Raw genomic sequence first — 16,303 nt, 5'->3', positions numbered from 1 at the left:
CTTCCTGTTTTTCACTGATTCTTCTTCTTCCAAATATACCTGCCGCCATGTATAGCTTATTATGTGCTGAGAAACGTTTTCTAAACCCATAATAATAATAACAAAAATAATAACATTTCATATTTTGGAATAGAAATTAAATGTTGTAGTTGGTTATTTGAACATTGTAATTGTTAAAAAAACACAATATATTCTTCCAAACAAACGATAGAAATGGAACTAAAGCCACAACGATACAAAGAAGAACTTATTAGATAGCCATTAAACTAACTTAAACTGGAACAACAACCATATCATGCATTTATCATATCCTGTTGAAAACTCAGATGCAGATAATACAGGTTTGGTACAGAAATATTTGATTCTTAATAACAATTTGAATGCTCTGAGAGATGCTAATATTAATATAATATCAACATAGCAGTGTCACATTAAAAGCTGCTAAACACTCTGAAGTTCATAAAATGCTTATTATAACATAATCATATTTCAGTATGTATATTATTACTATGAGGACTACTATCATATCAATCATTACAAACTGTTACAACAAATTCAATCACAATACCCATATAATATGCATAACATCTGCATTCATTTGAACAATTGACACATCCTAAAATATAAGCGTTAGAGATAATGAATTAATTATTTGAATCAAAGAAAAATTATATATATATATATATATATATATATATATATATATATATATATATATATATATATATATATATATATATATATATATATATATATATATATATATATATATATATATATATATATATATATATATATATATATATATAACAGTTTCTTGACGACTTTAAGCCAGTCTGAATGTGGGCTAGATGGAACAAGGCTAACATCTGTTAGCAACAGTCTTTCACAATAGTCTTTCACAATTCCAGAGGAAGAATTATTTTGAAGACAAGTCAACATAAATATCAGAGGATTTACAAGTATGATGGAAATGTAAAGACCTATTACATAATACAGATTATGTGATAAATACAGTCTTAAGATTATAGGTGCAGTACAACTATGTACTGTAGAATGAAATAAAAGGTGAAATGATTACTGTAAAATTTGTGGAATTAAGTGTATTGGATTATTATTTATTATTTTCCGAAAGAAAGTATATTTTGTCCCGAACTTTAGTACCTCTATATATAATTTATGTTTTACACTGTCTCTCCTCATTTGGATCTGGGATGCACACTAGTCCAGCTGTTCCTCTCACCCAGCATCTCAACGCATATCATAAAAGCGGACAGAAGGAGAGCATCATTTTCCTCCGGAATATGTCCTGTGATGATACTGAAGCTGATTTTTGGGAGATTTTAAACGATTGCATCCAAAGTCTTTTGGGGAATTAAAATTTTATGAAGTTATTATTTTTATATGCCTTGTTTGAAGACCTGAACATTATTGGTAGTGTATTACTAGGATTGTACACATGTGACGTTAAACGACATGTATGCAAACTGGTAGACAACCACTAAAATGAAAGTATGTGGAATCAAGCAATAAGTGTAAAATATAATTGGCATTATACATTACAGACTGTAACATCCTCAATGTCAATTATAGTAATAATAAATAAAGAAGATTGTCACGAGGGTTGAATTCCGTTATGTATGTTATCACTATTTATCTACCAAGTTGGGTGATAATGAGAGACATCAAATATTTGATACAAGTAAGAAATAAGAATATCGATAGCAGTAAGAATATAAGCCGATGAAATATTCATTATATATTGTTTTGATGTCCCATTTGAGACTGGTTATGAATTGTTTTAGAGTTTCAGTACAAGATCATAGAAATTTTAAAACCGGAAATATACTTCGCCGCTAAGAATGGTGGCGTTGGTAAGATGGCGTCGTCCAAAAATCCTTCGATTATTTCACAACTATTGCAAAATAATATTATAGTCAAAATAATGAACACTTTTTATTTCCAATCAACAGACCCAAAGATATGTTTTCCTCTCGAATAATACTTAATTACAACATAAAATGTCTTGAGACGTACAAAAGGAACACAAGAAATGCGGATGACTCCAAAATAGCAATGAAGTTGACTGCTCGGTTTGCTCCTTATCTACGCCGTATATTATGACAATATTTCACAATATACCCCACGTGACGAATTTCACAACTTATTTTGCGTCGAAATTGCATATTCATGTGACCTAGCCCAACCAAAGGAAAGTTACTGAATACTTCTAATACAGACCTAACGACATCAGCCAATGAGAAATTAATGCAAAAGAACTATTAAGTCGTATTGTTAAAATTATTATTATTAATTGCCGATGCATATGTCAGCATCTATTTATGGATTCTATGTAATTTTACGTTCTTAACAAAGTTAGGCGAAATCCGATTAAAGTTAAACTGTACGGTTCGCAAACAAGAAATAAAATTACAAAATTCAAATAAAATGATCTACCAGGAGTTACAAATATATAGATATACATAACACAAAAAAAAACACAACGCAGTCAGTCAGTTGGAGTCTTGTAATTATATTTCGAAGCCTGTGACAAAACATAAATGGCGCCCACACTGGGATTTACATGGGACTGATATCTGGCTTATCAAATCAAGAAATATAGTTCGAGTTATTTGGAATATTAGAAAATAATAGGGATGGTCTTTTGCCCTGATGTGGCGGTGAAGGGACTGGATGTATGTCTGTATATTATCTGCATTCTGTTTGTAGAAGTCAGCGGTATGAAAATATGTGATTGAGAGTTTTGCTATTGATATAGATTACGGCCTTCTATCTCTATGACTTTAGCCAAAACTATACTAATTAACACTTGTTTGAAGCTGTGGAGAATCTAAGAAGTTGACCAATATGCGACCAGATAACAAGATAATATCACTGGGCATAGAAAGCTGAGACAACCTAGTTATACTAATAAATCCGTCCACGCCTTTGAGATTGTGCTGTGACAAAGCTGATAACTGTATGCGTTTGTATTCATTAGCATATTCAGTTTATTTTAAATAATCAAAGTTTGGAAATAAAATATGCCGTATAATACAATTACATCTCATCTCCCTTTAGTAAGTATGCAGTCATTCTTCTTTACCTGCATTAATCGAAGGATACCCGACCGTTATATTGAGTTCATCGTGGTTCATTGTCACACCATATGGGTCACTACTGTCATATTCTGTTTCATACGTCGCATAACTGGGTCCAGCATCTGAAAATGAGAAAGAATGAAACGATACATATCATACTGTATAGCGTGTGTCATGAATTCGGGTATACGTCACGGATAAGAAGCACGATTATATTTTATTTGAGAATCCTAAAAATGAGATAATTAAACGAAAATATGACACAATTTTGGGCTTTATCAATCGTTTGTAAAACGTTTTAATTGACAGTTTCAAAAATTAAAATAAGATTGTATTTCTCAAAGATTAACATAATGTACTCGTTTATCAACCACTTATTGACAAACTTGTTTGAACAGAATATATAAGGTACACATATGACTTTTATCCATTTTATTAATTCTGTCAAAGGTTAACGCTTTGATTGTTTAATTATTTCCCAACTGAACTCAGTACAATCATATATACATACCTATTTGATACAATTAATGATTTCATATGGTATTAACTTGAGCATGTTTAATTGTTGTGATTCTTTTACGCACAATCTACACAAATATTATTTGCTGAGTTTAGTTTTTCATATTACTGGATCATTATGAGAAGGTATTGTCTTTCTTTCAAAGTTTGATATCAATCACCCAGTAAATAACAACGCAGTACCAAATCATTGAACTAAACCGCCTCATGTACATGTGTGCACGGGGAAACAATTAGATTTGCATATTTGCCTTTCAGCTACATCATATATATAATTTTTATCCTTTTTATTGATTATATCAGCCGCTGTTAGTTAATAGGATACTCCGACTATTAATCTGACACAGTGAAGAATAATTTCTAAAGAAATAATCTTCTAATATTTTTTTACCAGGGACTTCGAAAATTGTGTTAAGAAGTTGACCAAATAACAGGATGATATAATGGGGTATAGAAAGCGGAGACACCCCGGCCACACTACTGTTTACGCCTTTGAGATTGTGCCGTGACAAAGCTGATCAATGTATGCTTTTGTGTTCATTAGCAGATTCAATAGCTTTTAAATAAAACATGTTTGCAAAAAAAAAAAAAAAAAAAAAAAAAAAAAAAAAAAAAAAATGCCGGTAATACAATCACGCCTCATCTCCCTATACTAAGTATGCAGCTATTCTTCTTTACCTGCTTCAAGAGAAGTAAAGACGCGCATTATATGATCTTGACTCTTAATTTTCATACTATGTGGTCCATTATTCTCATGGTTTGTTTTGACGAGCCCAACACCTGAAAACAAGAAAGAATGAAACATGTAATAACATTGTCATACATTCTGCTCCCGAGAACGTTTGACCAAAAATTTACATTTTTCTAACAATATGTATAATGCACTTTATTCATACATCTGCACGTAAATATGAATGCAGATACTGCAATTTAAATGTGGGTTTGTCGCAGTTAAATATTACATGTCCAATTATATAAAATGGCTTCATGCCGAGAATAGAATTAGCATTGATATAAAGATGTCTTTTAAGTTGCCGTTAGTCGCATTTTTCAAAACATTATTCGATATATCATGCCTAGGAAGCGTGAGCTAAATACCTTTCCCAAAGACACATGTACGTAGACGTCCGGTACTGCCATGGACTGGTATCGCGGGTTCTATATAGCAAATGATGTTATGAAAGGGCCGTTAAAAAGAATTCAAAAATTGATCTTTTATTACTATTCTCTGGTATATATCACATTCAAAATGTTAGTAAAAGAACAAGGAAAGAAAACATTCTTCCGAAATTCGAACCTTTTCCTACCTACTGTGTAGTGATCGGGTTCTTTACCAAAGTTTCGTTGCAATATATATATCGTTTGACATTTTCTAACTTAAAGTTGCTCAGAATTTCTGTTCAGGAATCTATTTTATATAACAGACCATTTCAATATTTTTCCCGATATTTTATCTTTTGTCACCATAGTTTTGGACAAAATGCAGTATCGTATATGAAAATATTCCTGTCCGGCAGAGACAATATATATCAAATTGTACATCTGAAAACGATTCTATTCGTTTGCACTACAATCCTGTACGTCACAGGGGAAGCCAATTTTTTTGTTATTTTGTTTACAGTAACGCTAAAACTATTAAACATTTATTAACGATCGACTTTATTTAATATTCGTAAGTGTATTTTCACTTTGTCCTTACTCTTTGAATAATATCGAACGGTAATTTAGAATGTATGCATGTGTGTGTCTGTGTGCATATTTATGTTTACCTGTATATATTTATGTTTACCTGTGTATACTTTGTGTGTTTATGTATGTATGTGGGTGTTTGTGCTTGTAAATATGAGGACATGCACTATATCAGATTATACCTTTTGAATATTAGGCTACTATACCACTGCACATTCTATATTTAACCACTCCAACTTATCACCCACCACAGCCCCTGTGCCTACTGATTAGAGCATCCACTTCGGAAGAGGGTAGTCGTGGGTTCGATCTCCGGCCGAGTCGTACCCAAAGACTTACAAAAATGGTACTAACAGCTGCCTCGTTTTTCGCTCTGCTTTAAGAGGTTAGTGTTAGGACTAGTGTGCCTGGCGTCAGAATAATGTGACTCGGTGGGACTTAATGTTACATGTCTGCGGCATGATGCCCCAGTGTTAGACATCACTATAAACTGTCACACAGCAGACATCGTAGCGATATGACTGAAAAATTGTTCAAAAAACCAAAACACACACACACAATCATCGCCCACCACCAACTCACATATGTAACAACACAGACATATACTTTTTTTCTCAAAACAGTTGTGGGAAAATATTATATAAATATTTTTAACTATTTGTACATATTGTAGTTTTGCACCATTCTTTGTTTGCTGCTTTCATTTTTGAGTAGTAGTTTACGTTCATCAATTCAAAATCGAAGAGGTAGTTATACATAAAGAATGTTTTCATGTTGTTTAGTCTTTTTTGCATGGTGTACTATGAAGTACTTAATATGTGCTAATAGTAAACTGTGGTTGTACAAAGCCATGCTTTTTGTTGATATTAGATAATATGCCATAAAATAAATAATTTTCATTTGGCCTAAATTTGACAAGGTAAATATGCATTTCGATATGAATTTGACGTGACAAATATGTACCCATCACCAGTGTGTATCCGCCTGTTTATTCAATGTAATGTTTGATGTACTATGAGTTTCTAAAAACTCGTCAAATACACCGTCCGTTTCAGGTTTATTCAGTTTTTAGTGTAACAATATTACCAATTGTACGAAACACAATATCCGTGTCGCTGGTCTTGGAAAATATTATTATTGGTTAATGCATTTGAATGGGAAATTACGAAAAAGCTTTTAGGATGGAAATACTGCACGACCACGGGAGTGAAGTATATCCATCCGACACAACCACTTTATATTTTCCCATGCAATTGCAGCTTATGCTCATTTTCTCATTCTACCCAAGGTTTCATTAGATCTAAATAATACACTACAATAAACAAAGTAACTAAATATATGCCATATTCCAAATTAAATATCAAAAGCAATAGCATCACCAAGTGTTTGACTCCTGGTGTGGATTACTCGCTATATGTTGATGATTTTCTAATATGTTATCGATTTAAACACATATATTCAATTGAAAGGGAACTACAGCAAAATACAAACAAGATTCAAAATTGGGCTAGTACGAACGGCTTCAAATTCTCGAAATCAAAAACGGTATGTATGGCTTTCTGGATGTTACGACGACACCAAGATGAACCTAAATTCACGCTGGACGGAACACCTATTCCAGCTGTTGAGGAAACAAAATATTTAGGTATTATCTTTGACAGGAAACTGACTTTTATTCCACACCTAAAGAACTTAAGCTAAATGATTAAGAGCCCTTGACCTACTTAAAGTAAAAGCGCACACTAACTGGGGTGCTGATAGATAAGTCATCCTGAATTTATATAGAACGTTTATCCTCTCCAAACTGGACTATGGTTGCGTTGTGTATAGTTCAGCCATAAAATCATATTTGAAAATGTTTGACCCAATTCATCCTCAGGGAATAAGACTGGCTCTGGGAGCATGTAAAAGATCCCCGTGTGAAAGCCTCCTAGCTGAAGCGAACGAATCACCGTTATCGCATCGTAGAGAAATGCTTTCCGCACAGTATGCTCTCAAATTCAAATCAAACCCTCTGAATCTTGCTTTCTCTGTTGTTTTTCAACCCAATAGAAAACCTTATACGACAAACAACCAAACGCCATCCCTTCCTTTGGCATTAGAATATCATCCAGCCTTGACAGTACAAAAATTGATCTTTCTAAAATTCAGAAAACGTCCATCTCCGAAACACCACCCTGGCTACTTAAACAACCAAAAGTACTTTTTACTCTACACAATGAGAACAAAAACTGAGACAAGCCCATCAGTCTTCCACAACTATTATCAAGAACTTTTCATCGAATTTAAAAACTACGCAAGAATTTATACCGACTGATCAAAGGATGAGGAAAAGGCTGTTGCAGCCTTCGTTTATGGAAATCACACAAGGCAAGTTCGCTTACCAAATGGAACATCAATTGTTTTCAGCCGAAATCAGAGCAACCTTGCTCTGCAACATATAGAAAGCAAACGTATTTTAAACAGTATCATCTTCTCTGACTCACTATCAGTTCTTCAGTCACTACACAATAGAAAGCTGGAGAATCCATTATTGATAAACATATTCGTCAAAGATACTGAGATGAGTGTATCCCACGATATTATATACTTTTGGTTACCTAGCCATATTGGTATTAAAGATAACGAAAAAGCTGATCGCGCTGCTAAAATGGCCCTTACTCAAGAACCATTTGATTTTAAAATACCATATACTGTTTGTAAACCTAGTGTCAGAGCGTCCTTAGGTCAGAAGTGACAGGCATCATGGAATGATGCAGTGAATAACAAACTTCATGCAATCAAATGAACTCTAGGAGAATGGACTCCATCCTACAGAACCATGCGTAGGGAGGAGATAGTCATTGCAAGAATCCGAATTGGTCACACTTATATCACCCACTCCCACATTCTAAAAGGTGAAGACCCACCAGAGTGCGTTTCTTGCAATGAACCATTCACTGTCAAGCACATTATGATAGAGTGTTTGACCTATAATCTACGCGCGATCAGTATTACAATGTACATGAGATGAAGGAACTTTTTGATACTATAAACATGACTCGTATTATAGAGTTCCTGAAAGCAGTGAATATTTACTCTAAGCTCTAACTTTTATGCTATCACCTTGTGCATTTGTATGCAATATATATACCGTCCCTTTTTAATACCTTTTCGGGAAGCTTTATTTTGCACCGTTACCATCATACCGTTTTAATTTCAACTATTTGTTTTTTATATTGCTGGTCGATATGAGACTTTTTATAATTTTTACTAAATTATACATAGAACATTTTGTTTGGCGCTAAATAGCCTTACAGTGCTGATGCGCAGTTAAAAATAAAATCAATCAATCAATCAATAATTCAGTCAATCAATTCAGCTCTGCATACGCAGTTGGAACCGATATTATACTGTCGTAATGTTGAAACGGTGCGTGCACTACAGCGTTTACAAACTCTGTAAATACTTCTTCATTTGAGATTAAAGTACGATAATCGTTATATGAAATGCAATTTAACACTGACGGACGTTTCACATGCCAATGTTGAGCTGGTGTAGATTTGATCAGTTTTACCACCAAAGCGGACTGTCACTTTTGTCTGCCCGCGGTTACGTAAGTCAGGAACAAAGGAATGGGTTAGCCTCCATGTGTATATAGACCATTCGTCAATCGTAGCGATTCATGTTTGTACAAAAACCCACACCGTTAGGTGTCAAAACTCACATGTAGACGTTGAATGTTTTGCTCTAGAACATAGGACCCTCGATGCGGTTGTAAATCTTCCCGCGTTGACATATTGCGTGAGGCTCGTCTGTTAAGGTGGACAGACTGGGGTAGAATTGATATCCAATCGGAACTGAGGAAGGGTGTGGCCATCAATTCGAACCAAAATTTAAGTCACTTGGGCTGGGAACGAATTAGTGATTGTAAGGCATCGTGTCGGGAAGCTGTAGCAATAACTCCGAGAGCAACTCGTGATCTGGCGGGAAAACTTTGAACATTCTAAGGACAGAAAGCTTCGTAAAGGAAGCTTTTTGGGGATAGAAATACCGGGTAGTAAGTCACGAGTCTCAGAGAGGGAGACAGGATTGAACAATGCAGTAAGCAGAGAAAAAGCCTAGTCGCTAGAGAGAGAGAGAGAGAGAGAGAAGGAGGAGGAGAAAAGGAGACAAGAAAGGAAGAGTACTGGAAGAAATAGTAGTACGGAGAACGCCGGAAGGAGGAAAGGAATTAGCAGAGTAAAACACAGATGAATAGAACCCAATTACAGGGGAAAACCATCTCACACTATAATCACGGGATGAAATAGGTTGTTACCTGGTCGAAAGGAAGAAGATTGGTTGAGGAATTAAGATCGTTTAAATTGTATTTAATTGTTATTCTTTTGAATTTCACCTTTGTGTTCTTGATAATTCAATTTTTTGCATTGCTGACTGGGGTCTGGGAGCTCTATCTCTCTCTCTCTCTCTATCACTAATTTCACCTACAAAACGAGCCAGGGTGGGAATTCCATAGTATTTTAAATAAAATATTGGGAGCACCCCACCCCAACTCATAATAGTACGTCAGAGAACGTATAGAACCCCACACGGATTTAGCGGAGTTTATCAGTTGGGATGATGATGTTGACGGAGGTGAGCTTGTGACTTTTGAAGATCTAATTGGAAAATTAAATATATATTACATGAACATTCCAAATACTGATATCCGGCTGAGAGGAGCTGCTGCATATGATCTGGCCTCGATCAGTGAAGTCGCAGGAATAAAACGAATCGTGAATGTAGATGGCGTTTATCAAAGACTATGTTAATTCTGAAGCTACAACAAAACAAGATGTTGATTAAAAATAGCTTATGTTCACCACCACTACGTATAGAAAGCTGATTTAGACCAAACACATAGAACGTCTGATCATCCTACGAGAGAAGAAACCCCTTGATGCTAAAATACCAAATGGTCAAATTATTTTGATAGTGTTGATAACCTTAAAACTCATAGCGCAACATTACGCAAGTCAGGACGGTATTAATTGATCGCATCCGGTTATTAAATTAACTGGGGTTCGTTAACAATGATAACCAACCAGTCTGATATACTGTTAATAATACGTAAGAACCACTGCGAAATTAATGAAGCTTTCACATCTACAAGATTAATCTTATCAGGTGCCAAATATGAAGTTCAGTTTGAAGCATTTCAGACCTATCAATATGGCTACTTAAACCATCTTTGGCGTTTGTTTAAAAATAGATTTATCACCACAATGGTAATGAATTCTGACACTTTGGATGTGCTTGAGGAATTTAACAACCATGTGTTAACTGCATACTCGTGGATTGTTTCTACAACGAGGAAGTGAAATTCACCGCTGAATCGACAACGGTTATATTTTCCGTTGGTTGTGATCCATCAACATTAACTCAACTGAGACAAACTATATTTCGAAGATTATTCAGCACCGACTCATTTGTCTGTGCAACATCTCTTGTGCAAAGACCAGACATTATTCACTAGAGCCATCATTATCGTTTCACATGATTGCAATGGCAGGTCTCAAGAAGGCACAATGACCGGAAATTAAAATATTACCCTCCTAGATAGTTTCTATGACTGCATGAAAGTTGTATCTGGAGGACAGTACTACTGGTTGTAAGTACGTGAACGTGTTGCACCTGATCAGGGTAGAAGCGTCCAGTAATTATACCAAGGAATCACTATATTAATAGAATAACTCAATTTTACCAACATGACAAGATAATTGAAGTGGAGTATCAAATGAGAGCTGAAATCACCATGAGGACTGCGTCGCTCATGAAATACAAACGCCTGTGTGTGGTTGTATATCATATGTGCAGGCGTGGCGTGGCAAACACCGTTGGCCTTGGCCTGGTGGGAATCACGACTGCGACCAAATCGGAATTATTGTCGGTGTCATATTGAGAGCATTCTATTTCTTTGGTGGTAATATCAGAATAATTGCGATACGGCATCATTCCCAAGTACGTGTATCAGAACTTCTTCAGATTTACAGACGCGTATAGTTGCCGGATTTCGAACATGGTTATAACTCGTATGATTTCGAAATCGGGCGATTGTCAATAGTAATGTTATAATATAGGTGTTTTTGGAAACGGATGATTAGCTCTATAATTTAAAAACGTACATGTTGAGTCTCAGAATCTTAATGTGGAAATATCAACCAGGACATGCACAATGATATTTGTTAGTGTCATTGGTTTAAACAATTAAATATATTGAAGTGAATATAAAAACTTATCGACAAAACTCAAGCGTTTAAACTTAAATTCAACTCAAACTTACGACAGTATAATAAACTTATCTTAATCAACGCAAACTAAATTGGCTGCTTTTTTAATCAAAGAGGGACCTTTTGCTTTACAACCAGTTACATGTTCACACTTAATTATAATTTGTTCTGGCACAAATATATGAAACTTACATTCATTATGTCTCTTCATGTTTGATTCTTAATGGATATATGCATAATCTGCACAGATATTAGTTGCATATTTTAGCGTTCCTGATCAGAATATGACAACAAGTAGAAATTGTCTTTACTCTAATGGTTGTTTTGAGTCACCATGTAAATAAAAAGCAAATACCAAGTACCAAGTCCCTGAACTTTAACCCTTTCATGTAGACGGGAATCTTTCCTTTTGCGAATTTGACACTCAGCTATGTTGTAAGAAAGATGTGATCTTTTGGGTCGATAAAATGTAGACTAGTTATCATATTTAATTTTCAGTTCAAGTTGTCCAGTTACAGTCTCAATTGCCAGTTGAAGTATTATGATTGTATTTTCACCCCGTAACAAAATGGCGCCCACCGTGGGACTGATATGGGAAATAATCGACATAGCTCTAGATATACAGAATCATTAAGCCGAGACTTGGATGAGATCATCTCGTTTCCGTTTTTCCAGGAAGAAGGCTGGTGTATTGACCTGATGTTGCGGAGCAGGACTGGATGTCTCCTACTTACGGAAGATTTTAGTTTGATAGTGCAAGGTTGATAGTATTAGTAGTAATATAGAATACGGCTTTTTATCCCCAAAACTCAGGTTCATAGTTTACAAATTAGAATAATTCATACATGCATGTGTGGAAATCTGTGGAGTATAATCTGTCAAACTGACCAATAGGTGACCACACAAGAGGAAAAAGTCAAGGTATAGAAGGCGATGTCCATGTATATCAGTGAGAGACAAATTCTCTATTATCATACTACTAGATGAAGCGGTGAAACATTGAACATTGAAGTGCGAAACGAGCTATTTATGATAAAATTGTCGAATAGCGATGGGCTAAGTATTAAATGTATGTGTTACAGACAAAACAAGTGGAATCACCATTTTTCGTGCAGATAAGACGACAAAGACAAGACACTAAAGCAAAAGAGTTTGGAGTAATTATTATTTTTAAGGTTCGCAAGAAAACGTAAGAAATTGAAACAACTAAAAAGAAATAGACACGAACCTGAAACAATTAAGGACAAAACATTGCATTCATAAAACGTTGAATGGCATTGGGATCCTTTCACTCTAATGATTTATGCCTTGGAAAATATTTGGACGCACATGCCATTATAAATACTGTAAATTACATTTCTTGCGTTACTTATCCGTCTAGATGCACGACGGTGTCTTAATAGTGACATCAGATTCAAATCATGTAATCAACATTACCGGCCATGTGGATTATTACCGACTATTATCGCGCTCAACGACGAAGATTTGCTGAACCTATGATTGTCGAAATACAATCCGCTGTTCTGGAAACACGGAGAAGTAATTGAGGCATTAGCCAGCATTGAAGCGATTGTAGGATAGCAATTTCTGATCTTGGTAGAGTAAAACAAATAACAATATATCTTCGTAATTTGCAAGTCAAGAACGATCTCCCGTTTATATAAGCCTGCCGGTTGTGATTCATCTAAGACAAATCGAGCGACAGAGTGCAATACCAATACCAAACTGAATACAAAATGCAAACATACCTGTGATATTAAGACCAAAACTGGTTGTCTCGGACCGGCTGTAACATTACCACAACCAAAACAATTAGCACATGCTCGTAATATTCAAATACGAAAGGTGCAGGAAAAGCTGACATACTTGCGTCAGCAGGTATTACAGTTGAAGGCTGCTGTGTATGTTCGTGCATAAGAATGTTATCGCCGTATCATAAATACCGTTGCTACTAAGTCGACTACCAAAGCATAAAAAGTCTAAGCACAAGCACCATCATTTAAGGTTGACAAGCGTAGTCGTGAATTTTAAATTATGTGGCAATCGTCCCACACGTACAAACTATAAAATGAAAGCTGGACAACTTCTGTTAGACAGTATCCAAGGATCATATCGGTTATACAACGCTCTGATACCTCAATGGCAAAAGTGAATATTGCTTTTCAGCCGCATTTATTTATTAAACTTAATCGCGACGAAGATGCTGCTCATGCATTCCGCAATCTGAAAGACACCATATCTAATAATGATAAAATCGACAAAGGAACCGATATGATGTTCGAGATTTTTGGAGACATACAACCAGAGCCAATCAGGATAGACCCTTCGCATGTAGTTGCAAGATGAATTACATATTTAATCGATACAGCAAGCACCACGGTAAAATAGTTCTTATGCAGACTTCGCCTGCATTTGTTTAAGCACATACCAGCGCTTGATGACCAAGAGTGTTATTGTGGCTGACTTAGCGAATACAATTATGCCAGAACCTGCTAAAATCCTTTTGAAGTTTCCAGTGTTGCAAAGACAAATTAGAGTAGTCTATATCATTTACGCGGACTTTGAATGTCATATATCTGTTGCATGTCCTGAATATCTAACATTCCTGTGAGAATCAAACAAATACGTAAGTAGCTTAACAAATTCCAAGCAGATTATGTTGCATAATTTTCAGATGCTAAACGGAAATACATAGTTTGTATCGTGGTAAGAATTCGGTTTAATGTGTTTCTTAAAACGTTTGATGTTACCACTCAATGGATTCAACAAATGATATACTAATCCACCAATATTAGTATGACCAATTATGACATTAATGAGTTTATATTGCTACTGCATTGCTGACAATGCTGTCATCACATATTTCAAAGTTCATGATAACTCTCATGTCACTGGCGCTTATAGAGGACCTGCACACAGACTGTGCAATCTAAATTACGCATTAAACCAAAACCGAAATTCCAATAGTGGTTCATATCATGCGTGGGTGTAATAATCACCTGATAAAACAAGCATTAGCACCATTGTCAAACGTGTCAATATGTGCTCAAAAGAGTATGGTAAAATACGTGTCGTTTATAATCGGAAAACTTCACTTCGTCGATTTGTATCAGTTTTTGAATTCATCACTGCACTAACGGATTAACAATGTAGCGGTAGAAAGCTTCAAAATCACCAGTCCATATAATACCACTAACAATGATTTGTTAACTAGAAAACAAATAGATGGGACAAGTTTACTGAAACTTAGTTACCACTGATCGATGCATTTTCTTCATAGTTGTATTTCCTAAATATATTATGAACATGCAAGCAATGTCTGGTCCGCATTTGATTGTTAAAACATTACTACCACGATCTGTATTTGTACACCTGTGTGTTGTTGCTCGCGGATGTACTGGAAACATTTAGCAACACTCCTATGCAAGCGTATGTGACCGATCCACACATTACTTATGTCAATAGGAATGGCTTTTCCGATGCACGTTTATCAAAAACGAAACTTTAGATGCAATTACTCACTAATATTATTATGGATCTGTTTAAGGAGTGTTTAGCACGTGTATTTACACCAATACTCTTTATGGATATTCGTTGATGCGACCATTGCCTGGTGGTGGATTTTCCAGGATTGATACCGAACATATTGACAAAAAGCAGGTTCTTTAATACATCCCCCTGCGGGTCCGGGGTTGTAGAATTGGCCCGACGTGCCTCGCTACGTGTCGTAAAAGGCGACTAAGTAGAGGCAACCTGTTTGCCGTGGGTTGAGTCCCGTGTCGGGGGAGGAAAGGATCCTGGTAGTTGAGCAGAGGCTTTCCAAGCAATACACTACTTTGGCCTCTACTTCTCTTAGATGGGTGGTCGGGATGGGCCCGGTTCCGACGAATGGTCAGGTCACGCCGAGCCCTAGGAAGTCTTTATTTACTCTCTCACCTACTTTATCTGTCTCCTTGTATCTCTCTTGATACCACCGTTGCCCCTATATTCTATTCCTTTATCTTTCCCTTTACAAAGTCTTAGAAGACTTCCTAGAAGGCGGTGGCTTAACGGGTCAATCGGGGGGTAATTTTACCGACCTTAGAAATTGGCGACTTCAGGGTCAACCAAAGGTAATTTTATCAACTGAGTATGGCATCTGTGTATCCCTGGCACTTGAAAAGTGCCCCCTTGTTGGGCTCCTTGGTGGGTGGGGAGCACGGGTGCTGAATTGTAATTAAGCCAACATGGAAAATTCCCCCCAAAAAAATCAAAATAAAAGATCGAAACCATTATCAGAGTCTGACGACGAACCATGTGGCGTGGAATCATTTCCACGCTTCACGGCCATACAACCAAAAGATGGCACGAAACCGCTTACCTCACTCTCTCCGTTTGTGATCGAGAAAACAATTACAGGTTTGATTGGAACACCAAAGAGTGTCAAAAAATGAAATCGGGTTGCTTCTTGTGGAGTGTGAACGACGAGGTCAGACAGACAATATCAAGAAAATAAAAACTTTCTTCGATATTCCAGTGACCTCATTCGCTCACACCACACTGAATACGTCCAAAGGCGTGATTCGCTGTCGTGACTTGGCTGGAGTCACCGACGCTAATATCATTGAAGGAATGAAAGGTGAAGGTGTCACTGCAGTCCGACGAATACGTATTAAACGTAACAACAATATGCAGGACACCAATGCCATTGTACTCACCTTCAACAGACTAACTGTACCCAAAGTGGTAAAAGTTGGCTTTTTG

At 36.0% G+C, this 16,303-nt stretch overlaps 1 protein-coding gene across 1 annotated transcript in view; it reads right to left on the bottom strand.

Moving 5' to 3' along the window:
* The window catches only part of LOC149790347 (uncharacterized), an 82,082-nt gene that overhangs the window by 13,811 nt on the left and 51,968 nt on the right, over positions 1-16,303 (bottom strand). The window contains exons 3-4 of the mRNA XM_089973455.1: positions 4,299-4,400; positions 3,107-3,223 (exon numbers count right to left, since the gene is read on the bottom strand). Coding sequence (XP_089829581.1) covers positions 3,107-3,223; positions 4,299-4,400 — 219 coding nt within the window. The remainder of the gene's footprint in view (positions 1-3,106; positions 3,224-4,298; positions 4,401-16,303) is intronic.

This window comes from Sinohyriopsis cumingii, chromosome 10, assembly GCF_028554795.1.
Source record: "Sinohyriopsis cumingii isolate HCF-2022 chromosome 10, ASM2855479v2, whole genome shotgun sequence".
NCBI classification, from domain to species: Eukaryota; Metazoa; Mollusca; class Bivalvia; order Unionida; family Unionidae; genus Sinohyriopsis; species Sinohyriopsis cumingii.
This window is presented reverse-complemented; position numbering and strand designations above follow the sequence as displayed.